Genomic DNA, 18,196 nt, shown 5'->3' with positions numbered 1-18,196 from the left:
CAGAAGTGTCACGGGCTGAGCCACTGAGAGCCTCCAAGCTGAGGCCAGGGAGCCTTCAGGGTGGCCCTGGAAGGCACTGCTGCCTGATGGGAAGTGGGACCACATGCCAGGTGAGGGCCCCACTGACTCTCACCATGCGACCCGGGTCCCCTTGCTCTATGCCACCCCGATGTTCATCCTCCTAAACCGCCTATCAGAGCCGAGTGGGTCCTACGTTCCCTCAATCAACAAATATTTACCAAACCCCGATAAGTTGCCAAGCAATGTTCTAGGTCCTGGGCGTTAAGTCTGGTTAATTGAGACAGACAAAAACGCCTGCCTCTGGAGCCTTCGTTCTATATCATTCTACGTCAAGCTATGTCCACTTTGATATCCCAGATTCCATACCAAAGCGTCTCATGATCATAAGAAAGGGGAGCCAGAAACCAGTAACTAGACCTTGGGCTTGACCAGCTCCTCCTCCTCTCTCCCCAGAGAGTGGGTCCACCCCGAGAGAGCACTGAGTGACCGGCTGCACCGAGGGTCTCCCCTCAGGGGAGACAGCTCAGATTTTATCAGACTCAGTAAGAGAAGGGCTCGATACAAAGGACTCCAGACTGCTGAGCCCCAGATGGGGCTGCAGGTGCTCAGTCCCTGCCTTCGGCCTCCTTGAGATCAAGAGTTAACCTCCAGGAGACGGCACACAGATTCCACAGAACTCAGCTCCCACTCCGGGTCCAACCAAATTCACCCTCGTTGCTTCGATCACATCAGCGCCCTGTGCCCAACGTGCCAGCGCTTTTTCTTACTGTCCTAGCCCAAACCTCTAGGCAGGCACTGACTCTTAAGCAGTCCTGAGCAGCGGGTAGGAGGGAGGGTCCTGGGGCTGGGGTCTCACCTGCAGGATGACGCTATCTGGCTGGTGGAAGTTAGGTGCGCTCCAACGGGCACTGGGGTTTTCCTGTGTTGCTGGCCATAAGCCCAGAAGCTTCCGACCACAGGTCAGGACTCTAAGGAGAATGGAGGGGAGGGGAATGAGCCAACACAGTGGCTAAGGAGATGGTTTTCCTCCTGCTCCCCCACCCAAAAATCAGCCTTTGAAGTCACCACCCAACTCAGTCATTCTCTTAGACCACAGGCTCCTCCTTCTTCCAGGCCCTATAAAAGCACACCCCCTTCAGGAAACCTCTGGATGACCCAGCGGTGGGGATGCCCCATGAGGCAGAGAGGTGGACTAGATGACCTCGAAGGCCCTTCCAATGACAGGGCCAGATGACACGTTACCCGAGCACTGTGTTTCCACACTCCCCCCCACAGCGCCCCCCCCCCCCCGTCCTGCCCAGAAACTCTTGGTTACATCAACTGTCCTGGTCTCTCCTCCTGTGCCTTGGTCCCCCCTGCCCCCAACTAGGGCCCTCTGGACTCTGTGGGTGAGCCCCACATGGCCAAACCTCCCAAGGGACACTGGCTAGTGCAGCAGCCCCTCTCTCTATCCCCCTCCTTCCTTCCCGAGGCCAAGAAGCCGCGGGCGGGCGTGGGAACGCGTACTGCCTGAAGTTGAAGAGTGGGGTAGTGACCCAGCCCAGGGCTTCCGGCAAACGCCGCTGCTTATTGGCCTCTGACGAGCTCCCAGGCAGGGGGATGGGCAGAGCGTAGAGCGTGGCGCACAGCAGGGTCTCCCGAGGCAGCCGGTTCACCTGCACGGGGAAGCAGATCCTGGGGAGGACAGGAGACCATATCAGGAGGTGCCGCCCCTGTGGCGTCAAGGGACAGGTGGCCCAGGAAGTCGAGGGCAGGCTGCGAACTCGACCTGCCTCTCGGGATATCAGATGTGCTCCCTGGGGAAGCCTGGAACCAGGACAGGTCCCAGACCGTAGGTGCAACCTCCACCGATGCTCCCAGAAGCACACTGTGCTGTCTTTGCAGCCTCTCTGTACAGTACGCCCAACGCCCCGATTTGGAGGCCACCTACAGTGACCAGACAGCCCTTGGGTCGCCAGAGCCATCTCCCAGTTCAGGTGACTACAGGTCCCACAGTGAAGCCACATGCCCCTTGTGTCAGGATTTCTGCAGAGGGTCACCCAGGAGCGGCTCCTCTTGACAACCCTCACCCCTCCCCCGCGTCCCAGGCTGAAGAAGCAAGGAGGAAGCAGCAGCACGGTGTTCTCTGCCCTCAGGCCACCCTCCCCCAAGAGTTCTCCCACCTGTCTGTCCTGTCCCCTTATTCTCCCAACCCCCAGGACACAACATGGTTTGTTCTCCCCCCAAAACACTTTCAAAGCCAAAGGGATAAAGAGAAGGGGCTTCCCGAAGTCCCTGGTGGGGAGAGCAAGCAAACTGGCCAGCGATGATAAGCACGGGGACACGTAAGCCTTGCCACTACCCAAGTCCAGATGTGTTCTCCCGGGGCTCCTCTGCCCTGATCACGCCCAGCCACTCCCTCCAAGGTCAGGATAAGGGGTGGGGTGAGGGAAAGAGGAACTGTGGAAAGTGAGGGAGGACCCACATTACCTTCTGGGGAAGCTGTCCCTGGGCCAAAGTCCACACTGTCACGCCCGCCTGGCCAGCCCAGGGCAGTTTCTACGCCAGAGGGCACAGAGGGAGGGCGGCCACCCCCAAGGTTCCCAGTGGCCTGATCAAGCAGCCTCCCTCCACTGCTGCCCCTCACTCCTGCAGGAAAATCTCCACCTAAGTGAGGCACTTCCTCCCACCCGCCAGAGACTGGCAGAGCCCTGCCGTCCCAGCTGCCTGTACCCTGGGGGCCCACGGCTATAATTAGGGCCCCTCCAGCAGCCAGCAGACATGCCAGGCTGGGGCTTGGCTAGGGGATGGCAGAGCACGGCTGCTGGGCCTATTTTGAGAGTTAGCTGATCCCGGTACTACGGCGGCAGGACAGTCAGCTGACCCCACAGCAAAGTGGAGAGGGGGCTGGTGCTGACCCCTCTCCTGTCAGCCCAGAAGAGGCTTCCCACTGTGCATCTGGAGGCAAAGAGACTAGGAAGCCACAACCCCTAGAACCAGCCAGAATCCCCTTCTCCTCAGTCCTGAGTCCATCTAGCATTCCAAAACCTCTCCCACGGACCATCATCCGGGGTTGGTCAGGATAACCAGTACATTGACTGCAGTCTGAACCTCCTTCCCGCCTGAGAAACCCCTCTGCAGACATTCCTCAACATCACATCACAAGGGCCACCTCCTCCAGGAAGGACTCCTGGGATGTGCCGGTTCCAGTCCTGGTTTTTGCTACTTGCAAGGTCGGAACTTTGCACACCTCTGTGCTGGGTTCCTCCTCAGTGGAGAGTGGAACATCGCTTCACTTGTGTGATGTGTGTACACATTGCGTACTTTTTGCTACATGACACTGAGGGTTCTGCACTGGAACGGGGCTATGCAAATAGGATTTGCATGCACAAATATCTCCGTGTGCCAGTCACCATGTCAGTCACTTGGAACAGGGAAACCGGAACTGAGAAGGCTCCCCCAGCTAAAAAGATGACAACGAGGATGAAGAAGGAAGCATTTCTCACATGCTGGCTACTGTGACACGCATTCTACTTGCAGTGTCCCGAAAGTTCTCCAATAGCCCTATAAGTTAGGCCCTGTTACTTCCCAAGGTTCAGCCTATGCTTTGAGCCCTACACCACGCAGCGTCTTCTCTCAGATGCCTTGATCCTGACCATGAAGGTGCCAAGAGTCTCTGTGGGGCACGTGGAATGGGGAGCACAGAGAGGAAATCTCCACAGGGCTCTAGCCAGGGACCAGCCCTGTGGGATTCGAGGCTGAATCTAAGACAGGGAGGAGAAGGAGACCCACAGAGCAGGCAGGCTGAGGTAGGGCAGGCCAGGCTGCCTCTAGGCCGCTGCTACTCTACGGGAATAGGGTCTGACCAGGCTGGAGCACTGGATAGCACGACCCCCTTGGCAGCAGCAGTCATCGAGGCCAGAGGAGCGGAAGGCGATGATGGAACTCCAAAGCCGTTTGCGCAGCCATCTACTGCCTCCGAAGAAATCTCTCCAGCCTTGGCGGCTGTTTGATGAAAGCTTTATTTACAGTTTTATTGCTCTACAACTTACACAAGAGTGAAGACAGGAGAAAGGGTCTGCCTCCCCAGCTATCCATCTGTTGAATAACCCACCTCTCCCCGTGTTTGCATAGACTCTGCCTCGGCCAATTTTGGCAACCTTGGCCTCCCCCAGGACCCTGTTCGGCCTCTAATCTGCACTCTAGATACTGAAGTTCCAGTTCTGCTCTGCAAATAAGGACTCAGTCTGGGGAAGTGAAGCTGGGGGCAGCAAACCAGGGGCTCTCTGGCAGTCTGGAGGGAGGGCAGGGCGGCACACAACACGGGTACAGGGTGGGCGCACCACCTGCAGCGCCTCCCCTCTGCACGTGCTTGCCTCCATTTCCCTCCTGCTCTGCTCGGCGGATGCCTATCTTCCCGACAGCAAACCCTGGTCAATAAATGCTGATTAGGGGGCGCCTGGGTGGCACAGCGGTTAAGCATCTGCCTTTGGCTCAGGGCGTGATCCTGGCGTTCTGGGATCGAGCCCCACATCAGGCTCCTCTGCTATGAGCCTGCTTCTTCCTCTCCCACTCCCCCTGCTTGTGTTCCCTCTCTCGCTGGCTGTCTCTATCTCTGTCGAATAAATAAATAAAATCTTTAAAAAAAAATAAATGCTGATTAATACCATCTTGTGCTTGCGGTTTCATACTTACATTTATACTTTATCTCATTTCAATGCCACAATGGCCTCTGAATTAAACAAATGGCCCCACTTTACAGTGTGAGGCACAGAGAAGCCAAAGAGGACGTAGGACCAGAGACACACCTAGAAACAGAGGCTTATTCCTGTGGCTCCCAGCCCATTCTTCCTTCCTCTGGACAACCTGCCCTTTCCCATCAAGAAGGAAGAAAGCACAGGCCCCTCTCCCTATTCCACGGAAACTTTGGGAAGAAGGGAAAAGATGAGAATCCCTCAGACTAGTTAAACCTCTTAAGGGAGACAGATCAAGACAAGAATTATTATGAAAGCTAACCATTAAGTTTTAAATGATCCTTTATGGTTTACAGAGAGAGCTTTTGTGGATTAGAAATGGTACTGGTCCCCATGGAAGGGTTAGGGAAGCGGAGACTCAAGAGGCTGAGGGCTTGTGTGGGTAGGGTTCGTGGGAGAGCCTGGTTCACTGCAGGTGTGGGCCCCTCTGCGGGGTCTGCAAGGGCGGCCCCGGGGCCCAGGGGGAGGGCTTACTGCTGGTCCCAGATGATGAGGTGGAAGAGGTACTTGGAAAAGTGAGCCTTTCGGGTGTAGAGGGGGCTGCATAGTTCCTTCCCGCCATGGCTGAGGGAGCAGGAGAGGTAGAAATCTTCATAGCTGCAACAGAAAGAGAAGGACGCTCAGCTCCCCAAACCGCATCACAGTCACCCAGCCTAGGCCAAGCTCCATTTCTCCTGCGAAGACTCCTCCCTGGTCCCTGGGGCTAGAGCATGGGGTCACGGGGACAGGACAGCCAAATCGGATTTGTGAAAGCTTCAGGAGAAGCAACTGGATCTGGATCCCTCCGCCCACCTTCAGGCTCCACGCTGGGCCCACGGTTCCCCCCCCTTCGTTATTGGGGACCAGCCTGTGCAGCCAGCCGCCTCCTTAGAGTCGGTGGGTGTCCGTGTGCGCATGCACAAGCCACAAGGGTGGGGGGGGATGAAATCGACATATGCCGACGTGAATGCCAACACATGGGGGTCCCTGTGGCTCGTGACAGGTGCCTGACAGAAGAGGTCAGAGAAGGCCCTGGTTTCCCAGGCTGCCTCCTTTGTTCTCTGCCAATCGCCCAGAGGAATACATTAAGTGAGGAACAAAGAGGCAGGGGGGAAGGGAGAGGGGGGTCCGCAAAGGAGGGAGGTGGAGCCAAATGCCTTTTCCCCCAGGCCCTGGATGCCAGGGACCAGGCAGAGGAGCTAAGGATTACCAAAGGAAGGTCCCCCTCCACCCACCCCTGCAGGCCTAGGGAACTCCCGACAAAGGGTCATCTCCCACCTCCCCTCCCCCTCCCATTGTACAACTGCAGGGGAGTGCAGTCATTGGCCTTGGGGCATGCACGGGATCTGGGAAGCCGCCATCTGTCGCAGTGTCTCTATCAGCTGGCCTGGGGTGGGTGGGGGGCTGGGATGCCGATGCAACCGGCGCTGAGAGGGCCTGGCAGCGTCCTCTCCATCTCCCAGGGGACCTCCTGCCTCTCCTTGGGATGTCCCTGCCCACAATCCCCCTCAGGCACTTGGCTCCTTAGGTGTGCTGCAAGGCCACAGACCGCCAACTCAGGACAGTGGGGTCGCCCGCAGACAGGGAGAAGCCACTCCGCTCACTCCCTAGAGGACATTCAGCCCTGGGCTCACCTGGTAGCCCAGGTGATGGGGATGCGGTGGGTGGCATAGACAGTAAAGGCCAGGGGCCCAGAGAACTGGCAGGCCTCCTGGACCAGATCGTGCTTGCGGCTCCCATGCACGGCCGTCTGGAAGTCCGCATCGAAGGTGCTGCCGTAGAGTTCCACCAGGTCCAAGATGGCGGCTGTCAGTGCTTCCACAACCTTCTCTGTGAAAAGAAGGGGTCAGAAGGAAAGGTCGCAAGGCCTCAATGCGCCCCATCCTGTTGCCATGGCACTGGCGAGGATGGTGTACCCCAGGCCAGGAGTCCCCAAATGCCAGTCAGTTTCCAACAACCATGACAAGGTTCACCCAGCTGTGGCGAAGTGAGGAAAATAAAAGCAGGCTCACAAGCTTCTCTCAAAATGATACTCAATTTTAAACATTCTCCTTGGGGCGCCTGGGTGGCACAGCGGTTAAGCGTCTGCCTTCGGCTCAGGGCGTGATCCCGGCATTATGGGATCGAGCCCCACATCAGGCTCCTCCGCTGGGAGCCTGCTTCTTCCTCTCCCACTCCCCCTGCTTGTGTTCCCTCTCTCGCTGGCTGTCTCTATCTCTGTCGAATAAATAAATAAAATCTTTTAAAAAAATTAATTAATTAATTAAACATTCTCCTTATTTTTATATAGGGCTACTTAGTTTGTGTAAAATGTCCTTTCTTTCGGGAAATAGTGGGATTGATAATTGTCAGTAACTTTAAAAGTCATTGCTTGGCAAAAGAAAAGCAAACAATTTCTATGTTGGTCCCTAAAATAACGCTTTGTTCAGGGCGCCTGGGTGGCTCAATCGGTTGTCAGCCTTCAGCTCTGGTCATGATCCCAGGGTCTTGGGATCGAGCCCCGTGCATGGCAGGCTCCCAGCTCAGCAGGGAGTCTGCTTCTCCCTCTGCCTGCCGCTCCCCCAGCTTGTGCTCTAATAAATAAATCTTTAAAGTAAAATAAAATCATGCTTTGTGGGCAGGTATTAATTCATGAAACCCATACGACTACAAATCACCAACCAAGAATCCCAGAGATACAGGCTTCCAGAGAAAGGTTCTGCTTGAAAGACTCAGCAGGGAAAAATTCTTTATCACCTTCTCCCCAGGCCTATTCTGAGTTGGAAACACAGGCATCAGGAGCCTCCTGGAGAATAATGACACTCCTACCCTAGTAAGAGCCCAGGGCTAATTTTGCCTCACCACCCCCAGCTTCCCACGTACACCACCTCATCACCATCTCCCAGGGACACCACAGGAATAACTAGTAAAAATAATGAGAAAACATTTTGTGGAAAGAAATGTGCTCTCCAGCTGGAAAACACACACACACACACACACACACACACACACACACACACACCCAGAGGCAGACCTGGACCCATAAATCAAGGGGCCAGGGAGAAAAAGCAATCTGGTCAGAGACCTATTTTCAGCTGCCCCTGCTGAATAAAGAGACGGAGAGTAGTTTCCTTACCTCGGTTTTCCCTCACAGCCAAGACAGTGGGATCCTATTGGGGGAAAAGGAGAGGGAGGGGAGCTTCAGGGCTGTGGCCTTTTCTGGCACAGCTGGAAGAAGGGCTTTTCACAGCTGTGTTCATCTGGACCAGACTAGCCTGAAATGTGAGAAGCAGAGACTCCCCAGGGAAGACGGCGTCAGGGTTTGTACCAGAGCCATGTGATGGACATTGGGAGCCAGACCAAGGTTAAAGTCGTGTCCACCCAAATGAGACACTCCCTCCCACAGCCCACTGCAGCCCCGGTCGCAGTGGCTATCATGCTGGCCATGTGTGTGCAGCACAAGGCCCCCACTGCGGAGTCACGGAGCCCCTGGCTCAGGGGAGGGTTTGGTTTTGCACCCTGATGGGTATGCAAAGTGCCAGGCAATGCCTCGGTGATTATGAATAAAGCCTTTGCCAGCCCAGGCTCCTGGCGATCAGTGCCGGGGCAGACCCTCGCCTACCCTCATCCTCAGGAAGAGGGGACACAAGAACTCTTGTGGTTAAACTCCAAACTTGCAAGGTGGAGGTGGAGAGAGGACCTTTGAGTAAGTGGACACCTAGTCACCCAGTTACTGTTCTCCTCCTCCCCCACACTAACGCTCTGAGACCCGTTACCTTCTGAATTTTCGGCTGCATGCGGGAGGGGCAGGGGGGTAGCTGGTTGAGGGCGCTGGTGATCTCAGGGGTCTCCACGGCGGCTAGGGCGTTGCAGATGGCTTTCACGGACTGGACCACCCTGTCGGCCTTCAGTGGGAAGTCCCCCTGTGGGAGGCAGCACAGCGAGGCTGGCATGAGCACTCTCAGCCTCCAGCACCCACACTGTTGAAGGAATGGGCTGGGAGGAGTAGAGGTTCATGACCCTCAGGAGTAACACTGGACTCCCATGCTTGGTTTTCATACATGCGGCATTAGCGATGTTTGAAATCGCTCCCGTTGAATTACATGAGCCATGCCCAGGCTCCCAGGTCTGTTCAGGTCCTCCCTGAACCTCCCCTGATTCCCAGACTCCTTCTGGCAGCTACTGTACAAACACGTAACACACACACATATCCCCCAGAGACATGCAGTTTTAATAAAACCAACCCACAGGGACTAGCAAGGAAGCCAGAGGCCATAGTCGGGCCCCTTTGCCCAGGCCGCCTTATTTCTCGTACTGTCACCTAGACCTTCCAGGAAGATGGCATCTCAGTACCACAGACAGGCCACACCCCTACGCTCTCCTCGGCACTTGGGCTCCTGCTGTTTTCTCACTTGGAATTCCCTCACCTGTCCTGTCTTGATTACCTCTGAAGTTCAAATCACGGATCAGCCAACATCCAGCCTCCTTCTCAGAGCGCCCCCTGGCCAGTCTTCCAATCACTCTCCAAGAGCCTGTGATAAGTTCACCCTGTTCTGTCCGCTGAGAACCTTAGGTGACTATCCCATCTTTCCAGCAGGAAGATGGGTTCCCTGAAGGCTAAGACAATCCTTACGCTTCTCTACCCACAGCAGCCACTAACGTAGGGCCAGACTAGTCCACAAAAGGGGCTCAGACATCTTCCCCCTCACCACAGTAAATGTGGGCGTGGAGCAGAGGCTGCTAGAGAAGGGATTCCGGTGGTGGGTAGAGGACTGAGCTAGACATAATGCTCAACTCCCGCAAAGGGAAGAGTCCATGACCACTATGAACTGGAACCATGAGATAGGGTTTTGAAGATCACTGTCCTCTTTTTTTGGGGGGGGGGGTTCATGACATTTGGGGCAAACGTTTACGCTCATGGTTTTGAGGCTTAAAACTCCACATGAATCCAAGTGAGGAGAGTCCTGGCCTGTCCCTACCTCTGGGATTCTTCACCTCCTGACGGTTTTCCACCTGTGACTCCAGCACATCAGAATGTCTCAAATCAGAGGTTCCTGGCTTTGCTCATAGGACGTGAATTCTGGAGCACATTTAAGTACAGCAGCCGGGCAGACAACTCTAGTCCCTTAGCATTGGAGTCGCCCGCTCCAGAGACCGGGATCAGGGCATAGCTCTGGACCGACTTCCACAGAGGAGCGGAGCCCCTCTGTGCATACTTGCCAGCTGCCCAAGCCAGCGGTCTTGGTTTGCCCAAGGCCTAGGGGAATGGAAAGAAGTGCCCTGCTGCTAGATTTTCAGTGTCTACTCCAGATCCCTTTAGGGCCGGCTGGTCCCGGGACGACTTTGGGAACGTAGAGGAAGAGCTCTGGGCAGCTGGGCCAGCCCCATGATGTACACTCACGTCGGCCAGCAGGAAAGCATCCACTTCATTGTGGTATGTGTCGAACAGAAGATCCAGGGCCTGCCTGGGGAGTTGGGGGCAGGGAAAAGTCATAGGAGAGGTCAGGACAGACCCAGGGTACTGGGAGACCCATTCTCTTCCTCCCTCCCCACAGCTCAGGATTCAGGCTCTAGTTTAAAGGGGTTCCCACTCTTTCTACAGGTTCACCACCCCTCACCTGGAGAATGATGGCCAAGTGCTAGAGGGAAGGCATGTAACACACCCTAGAGTGGGGATCTTCTGCTAGAATACTCTTGGGTCTCATCCCAGACACCTGTAAGAACCCCTGGCTCTGGCAGAAAGGCAAGCAAGTTATCCACTGGGGTCCCCTCACAGTTCCTGTTTGGCCCACATCCAAGATGGCACCCACGCTCACCTGCTGATGGTCTGTTTGACTGGCCTCTCTTGCAGATGGACGAGGTAGTTCAAGGTGGAGGGGCTCTGGTCGTCATTCACCTGTAGAAGAAGGGTACTATTCAGAGAGGAGTGGTATCCATCTCAACCCAGTGCTCCTACCCTACTCCTATCACCTTCTGCCCACTCCACCCGCCCACCCCCGTGCAGCCATCCACTACCCCCACCCGCCTCCGCACGAACCGTCCGGGCCAGGTCACTGCGTACGGCTTTCTGCTCCATCAGCTGTAGCCGAATGTCGATGTCGAACTTGCGGCAATACTGAATGTACTCATGGCTGCCCAGGGCATGCTTGCTGGTGGAACAGGGGGACAAGACCATTAGCACCCTGGGGACTCGGTGGGAAGGGAGATGTAGACCTTGACCTCGGGGAGAGAAAAACAGGAGGAAGCGGGCAGTGACGGGGGTACCACCTGGGCTCCTGGAAAATGTCATTGCAGAGCTCAGGGAAAGACACGGAGGTCTGTCTAAAGAAAAGTCACCTGAACCACACAACCTTGGTCTGCACAAATGCTGACTTCCCTCGTCATTTATTACCTGTGTCATCATCATGGATCACTCCATGGGTGGCCTTCTGGAGGGGGGGCAGTGATTAAACCCCATTCTCTCGGCTTTGATATACAGGACACTTTGGAAGTCACCTGTGCTCCGGCTGGGGCGTGGAGCTGAGCGACACTCTCCCCACACTGTGGTCCTCAGTCTCCTACTCCCTACCAGCAGTGACCGGGGTGCTGAGGCCCACCAAACCAACCCACCAAGATTCTAGGTCTGTAACTCCCAAGCCCAAAAAAGTCTGCTTCTCCCCTCTCCGTGGGTCCTGTCCGACTGTGAGTAACAACACACATCTCTGCAGACTTCCTGACCAACACCCACCTGCAGGCCATTCACTGCTGAGCGACAACACATGAGACCCTGTTGACCCGAGTCTCGCGGCGGCCTTGGGAGTCCCTCCGTGACCCAGCCTTTTCCTCCCTCCCAAATCACACCAGAGTCAGAGAGGAAACCCAGGAGAAGGGGCAGAGGGAGTCTGTCTCGCAGACCAGCACTGCAGGCCTGGGCCGGGTCCCAGCAGCTGGGTAACAGAAGCCGGAAAGGGACTTCCTTCCTCAGCAGAGCTGGGAATCTAGGCCAGAAATGGAGGGGAGAGGAGGGGAGCAAAGGGGAGGAGTCTGTGCAGAAGCCGAAGAGGTGCCGGCCTGAGACCGGTCTGGGAACAGCCAGGACTTAAGGGGTTCTCCACAGCCTGAGGGGCCAAGCCTCAGATCTAGGCCCCAACCTGCCAAGGCTGAGCCAGAACTAAACCTTGCGGGTGGAGAGGCTGGGCAGGGGGGTCTGGTGGGAGTGTCCCAGGAGGAAGGAAGAGTGTGGTGGGGGTGGGGGAGGCAGCAGGAAACCCAGCCCTCCCCTGGGACAGTCTCAAGGTTCTTATCTGAGAGCAGCCTGCATCCTGGACCCACCACGCCCCCTCAGCATCAGCCCCTGCTCAGCCAGGGTGGGAAACCACAGGGCTTCCTTGGGAGCTAGCAGCTTTCTAGAACCCCCAGAGGGTCTGTCCACCTCCACCCAAGGCAGCTGTCTGGTGCTCAAAGGTCTAGGATTTTCTGTGGGGTGGGAGGGAAGAGAAGAGCCTTGGTGGAAGAGGGGGGCTTCGGGACCAAGAGTCTTGGACACTGGGGTCCCCTGGGGACTGGACCGACGTTCTCTGTGGAAGGCCTTCCTCTGTGTGCATTCAACTTAGAGTGGGAGGGGCATGACCTCGGGACCACGTCTCCAGCTGCACCTCACGCTGAACACTCTAGCTGGGTCTTGGCAGGAAGTCAGAACCTGACAGCTGGTCTACCATCTTTGGCTCTGGGGGCTCAAGGACTATGAGAATATCCAGCTAATGGATCCCCATGTTCTCTTCCCTCTGGGCTGGTCCTTCCCTGCTCCTTGGGTCATTCTCACATTTAATCCTTGCTACACTTTAGGGAAGAAACTGAGGATCGGGGTTTTACACCTAGTAAGTGGCAAGCCACAACCCAAACCAGCTATACTGGTGTGACCCATTATGCCCCTTCTTCCCTTACAACAGTGCCTGGGGTGCTCTCTGCCAGGAGACCTTGAGTCTAGGACCCCTTCTTATTCCTCTAGGGAAGGTGAGTACACATTGAACACCTTTGAACAGGGTTCCTGGGGCTATGCCACGCAGGGCCCTGCCCTTCCTTTCCCCAGGGTGAAAGAAACGAGTCAAGAACTGCTCTAGCCATTGGTCAAGCATCCTTGCATCTCGAGCAAGTGGTGGCACTCATCCAGCACTCCGAAGAACTGAGATCCAGGCCCCTCCTTTCCCCACTGCCAAGGCCTACTTTCCCTGAGTGGCCAGGGAAAGTGGGCAGTAGGCAGCCAGAAGCCTGGGGAGGAAAGCACATCTCTTTTTTCCTTATCTGCTGCCTTCCAGCTGATTCTGGATCCTGCCCCACAGCCCTATCCCCTGAGGCGTGTACCCTCCTCCCCCTCCCGCCCCAGCACTCAGAGCCCCAGGGCAGTGGAAAGGGCATAGCTGTAGCTGGTCCACATCAGACTTTCCAGGAGGCTGCCTGCTGCCCAGGGCACTGGATGGAGAGGAACTGGAGGCAAGCCTCTGGTGGAAAAATAGCTGCACATGCCGGAGGGGGAAAGGTTTCTTGGCAGGGAAACGGGGAAGAGGGAGCATTTGTAATCTTTCCCCTAAGTTCCACAAGGGCACTTCTGCCCAGTCCTCCATCTGCCCCTGGCCATAAAGACACACAATCTAGGAGAAGTAGTTCCTGACAGTCCCCTCTCCCCCTCAGCCCCACACCCGCATCTCTCCACACGCAGACGTCTGCAAGCAGATATGACTTAGTCTTTGCCTGGTCCCAGCTCCAAGCTCTTTCCACAGCAGACTTGGCTCAGAAGCCGGCCAGCCCTGCTGGAAGACAGTGCCTGGGGAAAGTGCGACGTGGCTGTGAGTGTGCCCAGAAAGCAGTCGTGGAATCAGGGAGGGGCTGCCAGCCCCAGGCCGCCAGCCCAGCACCACCCCGAGGAAGCCCCCTGACAAGCCTACCACCCAGAAGGCAGGTGCCGCTTCCTACCCGCCTTGTCCACAGTTCACTCACTTCTGCAGGAACTCCTCCAGCCCGCAGGGCTTCAGCACAAAGTTCCCCACGTCCACATCCCTCAGTTCATCGTGGGTGTAGCACAGAGTCTGGTGGATAAGCAAGTCTACGGTGGAAGAACCTGTAACGGGTGGGGTGGGGAGGGATGATGGGGAGAGCCAGAGTGGGGGGGGCGCTCAGCATCCCCACACTGATCGCCCCATTCCTGGCTAAGCATTCCCACAATTTGGGATTGGGGAAAATAACTGTGGGCCCCTAAAACTGGCCCCAGAGCCCGTCCCCTAGAGAAGCATCCCCACTGCCCCTCCTCAGGGCCCCAGGTGGGGTGGGACTTGAGGTCAAAGGACCCTATCGTCCAAACCACAGCCATCCCTGCCCCACCTCAAGGGATGCTCATCCGCCCTCCCCACTTACAGTTGCAGGTAAAAGTGAGTGGCTCCTGTATGCTGTCACACAACACGGTCACCTTCAGGTTGACCTCATCCCCGAGGTGCTCTGGGCTCGCGGTGACAGCACTCCAGACATAGCCAGTCAGGGAGTAGTCCTGGATGTCAGAGCCAGATCGAAGGCTGTGCAGGAAGAGAGGGAGAAGGACCCTCGCTGTGCCTTCAGAAGAGAGCAGTCGAGAAGACGCCTGCTGGGACCCTCCCACCCTGAGGCCAAGGGCCCTTCTGTCCCTGCTCAGGCTGGCCCTCCAGGTCTATAGCCCAGGATGGGGGGGCAGTGGGGAAGCAGCTCTGGGAAACCATGTTCTTAACACATTTGCTACAGTTACAAAATGTTTCCCAAGCCCTGCTGAATGGCAGAGACAGCTGACAATGACAAAGCTTTCTGTGCTAAATTCAATGCAAAATTCTCCCAACTCCATTTCCTTCCTCGTTTAGCTCCAGGTAATATACTCTTAGCTCCACCCAGGGTGCGTTTGCTCCTGAGGACAACTGAGCCCGAAGCCACTGGGATAATTTGTCTGTTGGATCGAGGGTTCATAAACTTTGCCCAAAATGTGAAACTTCTAAGATTTCAAAAAGCCCACAAACACCTGTTGTAGGAAGCACCCCATAGCTGTGAATTGAGAGGGAATCAATATGGCTCTCCTTCCTTCCTAGAGAAAGTTCTGAGCGGGCTGGCCCTCCTCCCTAGCCCCCAGAGCCCTCCCCGACACCCCATCCTTAAACTCTTACACATCCAGCATGTGGCAAAATGCAGCAACTTCCTCATCTCTTTCCTCTGAGACCTCAAACAATTCATGGCCATTGGCGACAGCACGGCGTCGCAAGTCCACCTTTAAGAGAAGAGCAGCTGACTCAGCGCCTTTTCCCTCATGGCGCCCCCCCTTCCCACAGGCTGCTCCCACATCTAAACGCTGACACTCTGGGTGTAAAGGCTTTTGAAGCACTGAACATTCGGGGCACAGGAAAATGTGGGAAATCCAGCAATCTCTTTAACTGCTGTCCCAGGAGACTGGGAGCCAAGTGGAAAGAGAACTCGAAGCCTTGGCTGAGGCTGGAAGTCTGGATGGGATGGACAAGAATGTGGCCAAACCTCCTCTCCCGGGGGCGTGGGGGGGGGTGGCGGGGGGGGTGCCAGCATCTAATAAGCTCAACCCAGGTTAGGCAGCACACAGCACTGCTGGGTCCCCGGGCTGGCTTTCTGGGGGTGCTCCCGGGAGTGTGGCAGAGAGCTCTGCAAGCAGCCGTTTTTCCCCACCCCGCTGTGGAGGCCAGGGCCAGTGGGTTGCCCAAACAGTGCCCAGGGAAGCTGGCCTTGGGGCAAAGGCCTCAGCATCCACAGCAAGCCCCAGGGAGCTAAAGCAGACAGAGACGGAGAGTCCTCAGATGGAGGCCGTGACTCAGACACATGTGCCTCCTCGGTCAATGCTATTTGAGGAAGAAAGTACCAAAGCGGCTTTCTGGGCAGGAGAGAACCTGGAGAAGGCTTAGCTCCTCCTGGCTCCTGAGCGTCTCTCGGTTCTGCTCAGCGGGAGTGTCAGGGGGCCTGCCTGGGCCCCACTTCCTATCCGAGAACCTGCGTGTGGTGGTGGGGATTCTGTCAGAGGAGACTCGACCTGTCTCCCAGCACAGAGCTGCTCTCAGTCACCCCGACGGGTGCTAAGGCGGCCCTCAACCAAGGCCTGCAGCCGGTGCCCCAGGGAGGAGGAAGTGGCACGGGGAGCTGGGGCATGGCAGGTCTCTGCGGGACAGGCCGCCCCCTGGGAATGAAGCTGCAGCTCGGATGGGGCTGGAGCCCCAGGCTGCATCCGGCAAAGGCGGCCGCTGCCAGCAGCTGCTTCCGGGGAGCTCCGGCCTGTGCACAGAGCAACGCTTCACCTCTCGCCCTCCCGCTGGCTGTTCTCATGTCCCCGCCCCTGGGGGCAGATGGCAGCAACTGAGCTCCTCATTTGAATATCCAAATTGTTTCCTCTGAGTGACCCCTCTCATTAGCCTTGCTCCGGGGGTGAGCGTGGAGGGGTGCAGAGGGGCGGGCGGCAGCCGGGGCAGTTGGCATGTGAGGCCCTTGCTCTGCCAAGTTCCAGCCTGTGTCCCACTCACAACAATAGTACCACTGTCAGCAATTAACCCACAGAAGTGAGGGTAAGAGAGTGACAGAGACAGAGAGACCAAGAGACAGAGAGGGGAGGGGTAGGGGAGGGGGCTAGAGAACAGAGTGGTACTGAAGGCCATTTTCATGCCCTTCAGTACCACTCCCTGGCTCCGTAAGAAAACAAAAGCCACTTACGTTTGCCCTGCTGGCAGGCCCTGGTGGCATCGGCCGATGTTGGCTGGGGGAGTCTGCCGGGCCGAGGCTGGCAGCGGGGGTACCAGGCTGGCATTCGGAGCCAACCATTTCCAGAACTGGCTCCGCAGGTCTGGGATAAGGAGGGTCCCTCCGTCTGAAAGCCCGGTGGAGGCGGAGTGGCGGGATGGGCCGAGGGCCCGAGAGGTCCCCCCGCCCGGTGGGATGAGCCCCTGCACTGAGCTGAGGTGGGGATGACCAAGGCCTCATTTCCCCCCTAAGAACTGGCAAGAGCTTTTTGCTCTGCCCTAGCTTCCTCAAGGACACTCTGGACCAAGCTCCCGCTTAGAACCCCGGTGACACGCAGGGGTTAGGGGAAGGGTAAGGCGGTGGAAGGAGGAAAAAGAGATAGGGAGCAACAGAGGTGACCACCTACCCGGGTGGCCTGACTCTGAGTAGGCCCCGCTCTGGGTGAGGAACTCGGAGCCGGGAACAGGAATCTCCCCGTCCCTATAAATAGCGGGAGCAGCCCCACCTCTCGGAGCAGGGCCTTTAAAAAGCCCTGAGCTCCAGAGTCGTGACTTCTCGCAGAAGCTGATTCTGCTCTGGGGGACTCTCTTAGCAGAAGCACAGGAAGGAAGGACCACGTGGCTTTCCCAGAGTTGTGAAGGGTCCCAATTGCTGGGACACAGGGCGGGAAAGCCCCCGTGTCCCTTAGACAATGGATAAGCAGGAAACAGGGATGGAATGAAGTGCAATGCCGTTCCTACGGAAGCCGCCAGCCGTGAGGGCACCTCCGGACTCCCTCTGGGGTCAGGGCTTCCAGACCCAAGGGGGAAACTCCAAGTGGCCTCAGGTCCCACCCACGGAGATGCTGCTGACACTCTTTTAAACCAGAGAAAAAAGATCAAAGCTGTCCTGGAACCTGCCCCGTGCTTCTGTGTGGATACTTGGCTATTTTATACTGTGTACGGACAAACGCAAAATTAGTATTGTCACACTGCTATCTTTCCTAAATATTTTCACCGTGAAAGCAGGTGGACGGTGGGGCTGCATAAAATGTGAATGCCCCAAATGTCACCAAACTACATACTTCAGACGGCCGAGATGGTAAATCTAGTTCTGTATAGTTCCCCGCAGTGAGAGAGAGAGAGAGGAGGAGAGAGAGACAGGCAGAAAGACACAGGGGAGCTAGAAATAGAAGCAGAGGGACAGAGAGGAGAGAGAAAGAGAGAGAGAGAGAGAGAGAAAGGCAGAGATTGGGGGGGGGGGGAGAGAAATAGACTGAGAGACAGTGGGAGACAAAAGGAGACAGAGAGCAAGAACCAGCAAGCTTTGGAACGAGAGAGACCAGGCAGGGTTGTTGAGGGGTGTGGACTGGGGTCTGGTGACCAGTGAGCAGTAAAGACTGGTTAATGCCACGACGGGGCCTCATCATCACACAGCACTTTGGGCAGAGCAGGTCAGAAAGCAGAGGCAGCCTGCTCCAGGCCACAGGCCATTTGGCCACAGAGTCACAAAGAATCCACTCAGCCCAGTTCCATCCTTACCTTGTGAAGTGAGCCCATGCTAAGAACCAAAATTTCAAAACACCTGCACCCGCAAGGGCTGTTTGGGCCCAAAACTCAGCCCTGAAAAGGAGCCATGTCTCCACTGGTGCCCCTCTTCCTCTCCCCAGCCAGGGCCCAGGGGCCAAAGACAGGAGCAGAGGGGAGGAGAGGACCAACGGGGTGAGCGGGTAGCAGATTTGAATTTGGAACAACAAAGAAGAAAGAAGG

At 56.5% G+C, this 18,196-nt stretch overlaps 1 protein-coding gene across 6 annotated transcripts in view; it reads right to left on the bottom strand.

Annotated features, from left to right (window-relative positions):
• PIK3C2B (phosphatidylinositol-4-phosphate 3-kinase catalytic subunit type 2 beta) overlaps positions 1–18,196 on the bottom strand; it is a 61,802-nt gene that overhangs the window by 20,990 nt on the left and 22,616 nt on the right. For 2 of the 6 annotated variants that reach the window (XM_045787558.2, XM_045787559.2), the window contains exons 3-14: positions 14,867–14,967; positions 14,100–14,254; positions 13,686–13,806; positions 10,750–10,861; positions 10,529–10,608; positions 10,114–10,177; positions 8,489–8,635; positions 7,849–7,882; positions 6,368–6,563; positions 5,229–5,351; positions 1,528–1,695; positions 878–989 (exon numbers count right to left, since the gene is read on the bottom strand). In XM_045787558.2, coding sequence (XP_045643514.1) covers positions 878–989; positions 1,528–1,695; positions 5,229–5,351; positions 6,368–6,563; positions 7,849–7,882; positions 8,489–8,635; positions 10,114–10,177; positions 10,529–10,608; positions 10,750–10,861; positions 13,686–13,806; positions 14,100–14,254; positions 14,867–14,967 — 1,413 coding nt within the window. The other 4 variants (XM_087856796.1, XM_087856789.1, XM_045787560.2 and 1 more) reach the window with 4 other exon arrangements.

This window comes from Ursus americanus, chromosome 2, assembly GCF_024610735.1.
Source record: "Ursus americanus isolate L20-20 chromosome 2, mUrsAme1.1.p, whole genome shotgun sequence".
Taxonomy (NCBI): Eukaryota; Metazoa; Chordata; class Mammalia; order Carnivora; family Ursidae; genus Ursus; species Ursus americanus.
The sequence above is the reverse complement of the archived record's forward strand: the minus strand, read 5'-3'. Positions and strand labels throughout refer to the sequence as shown.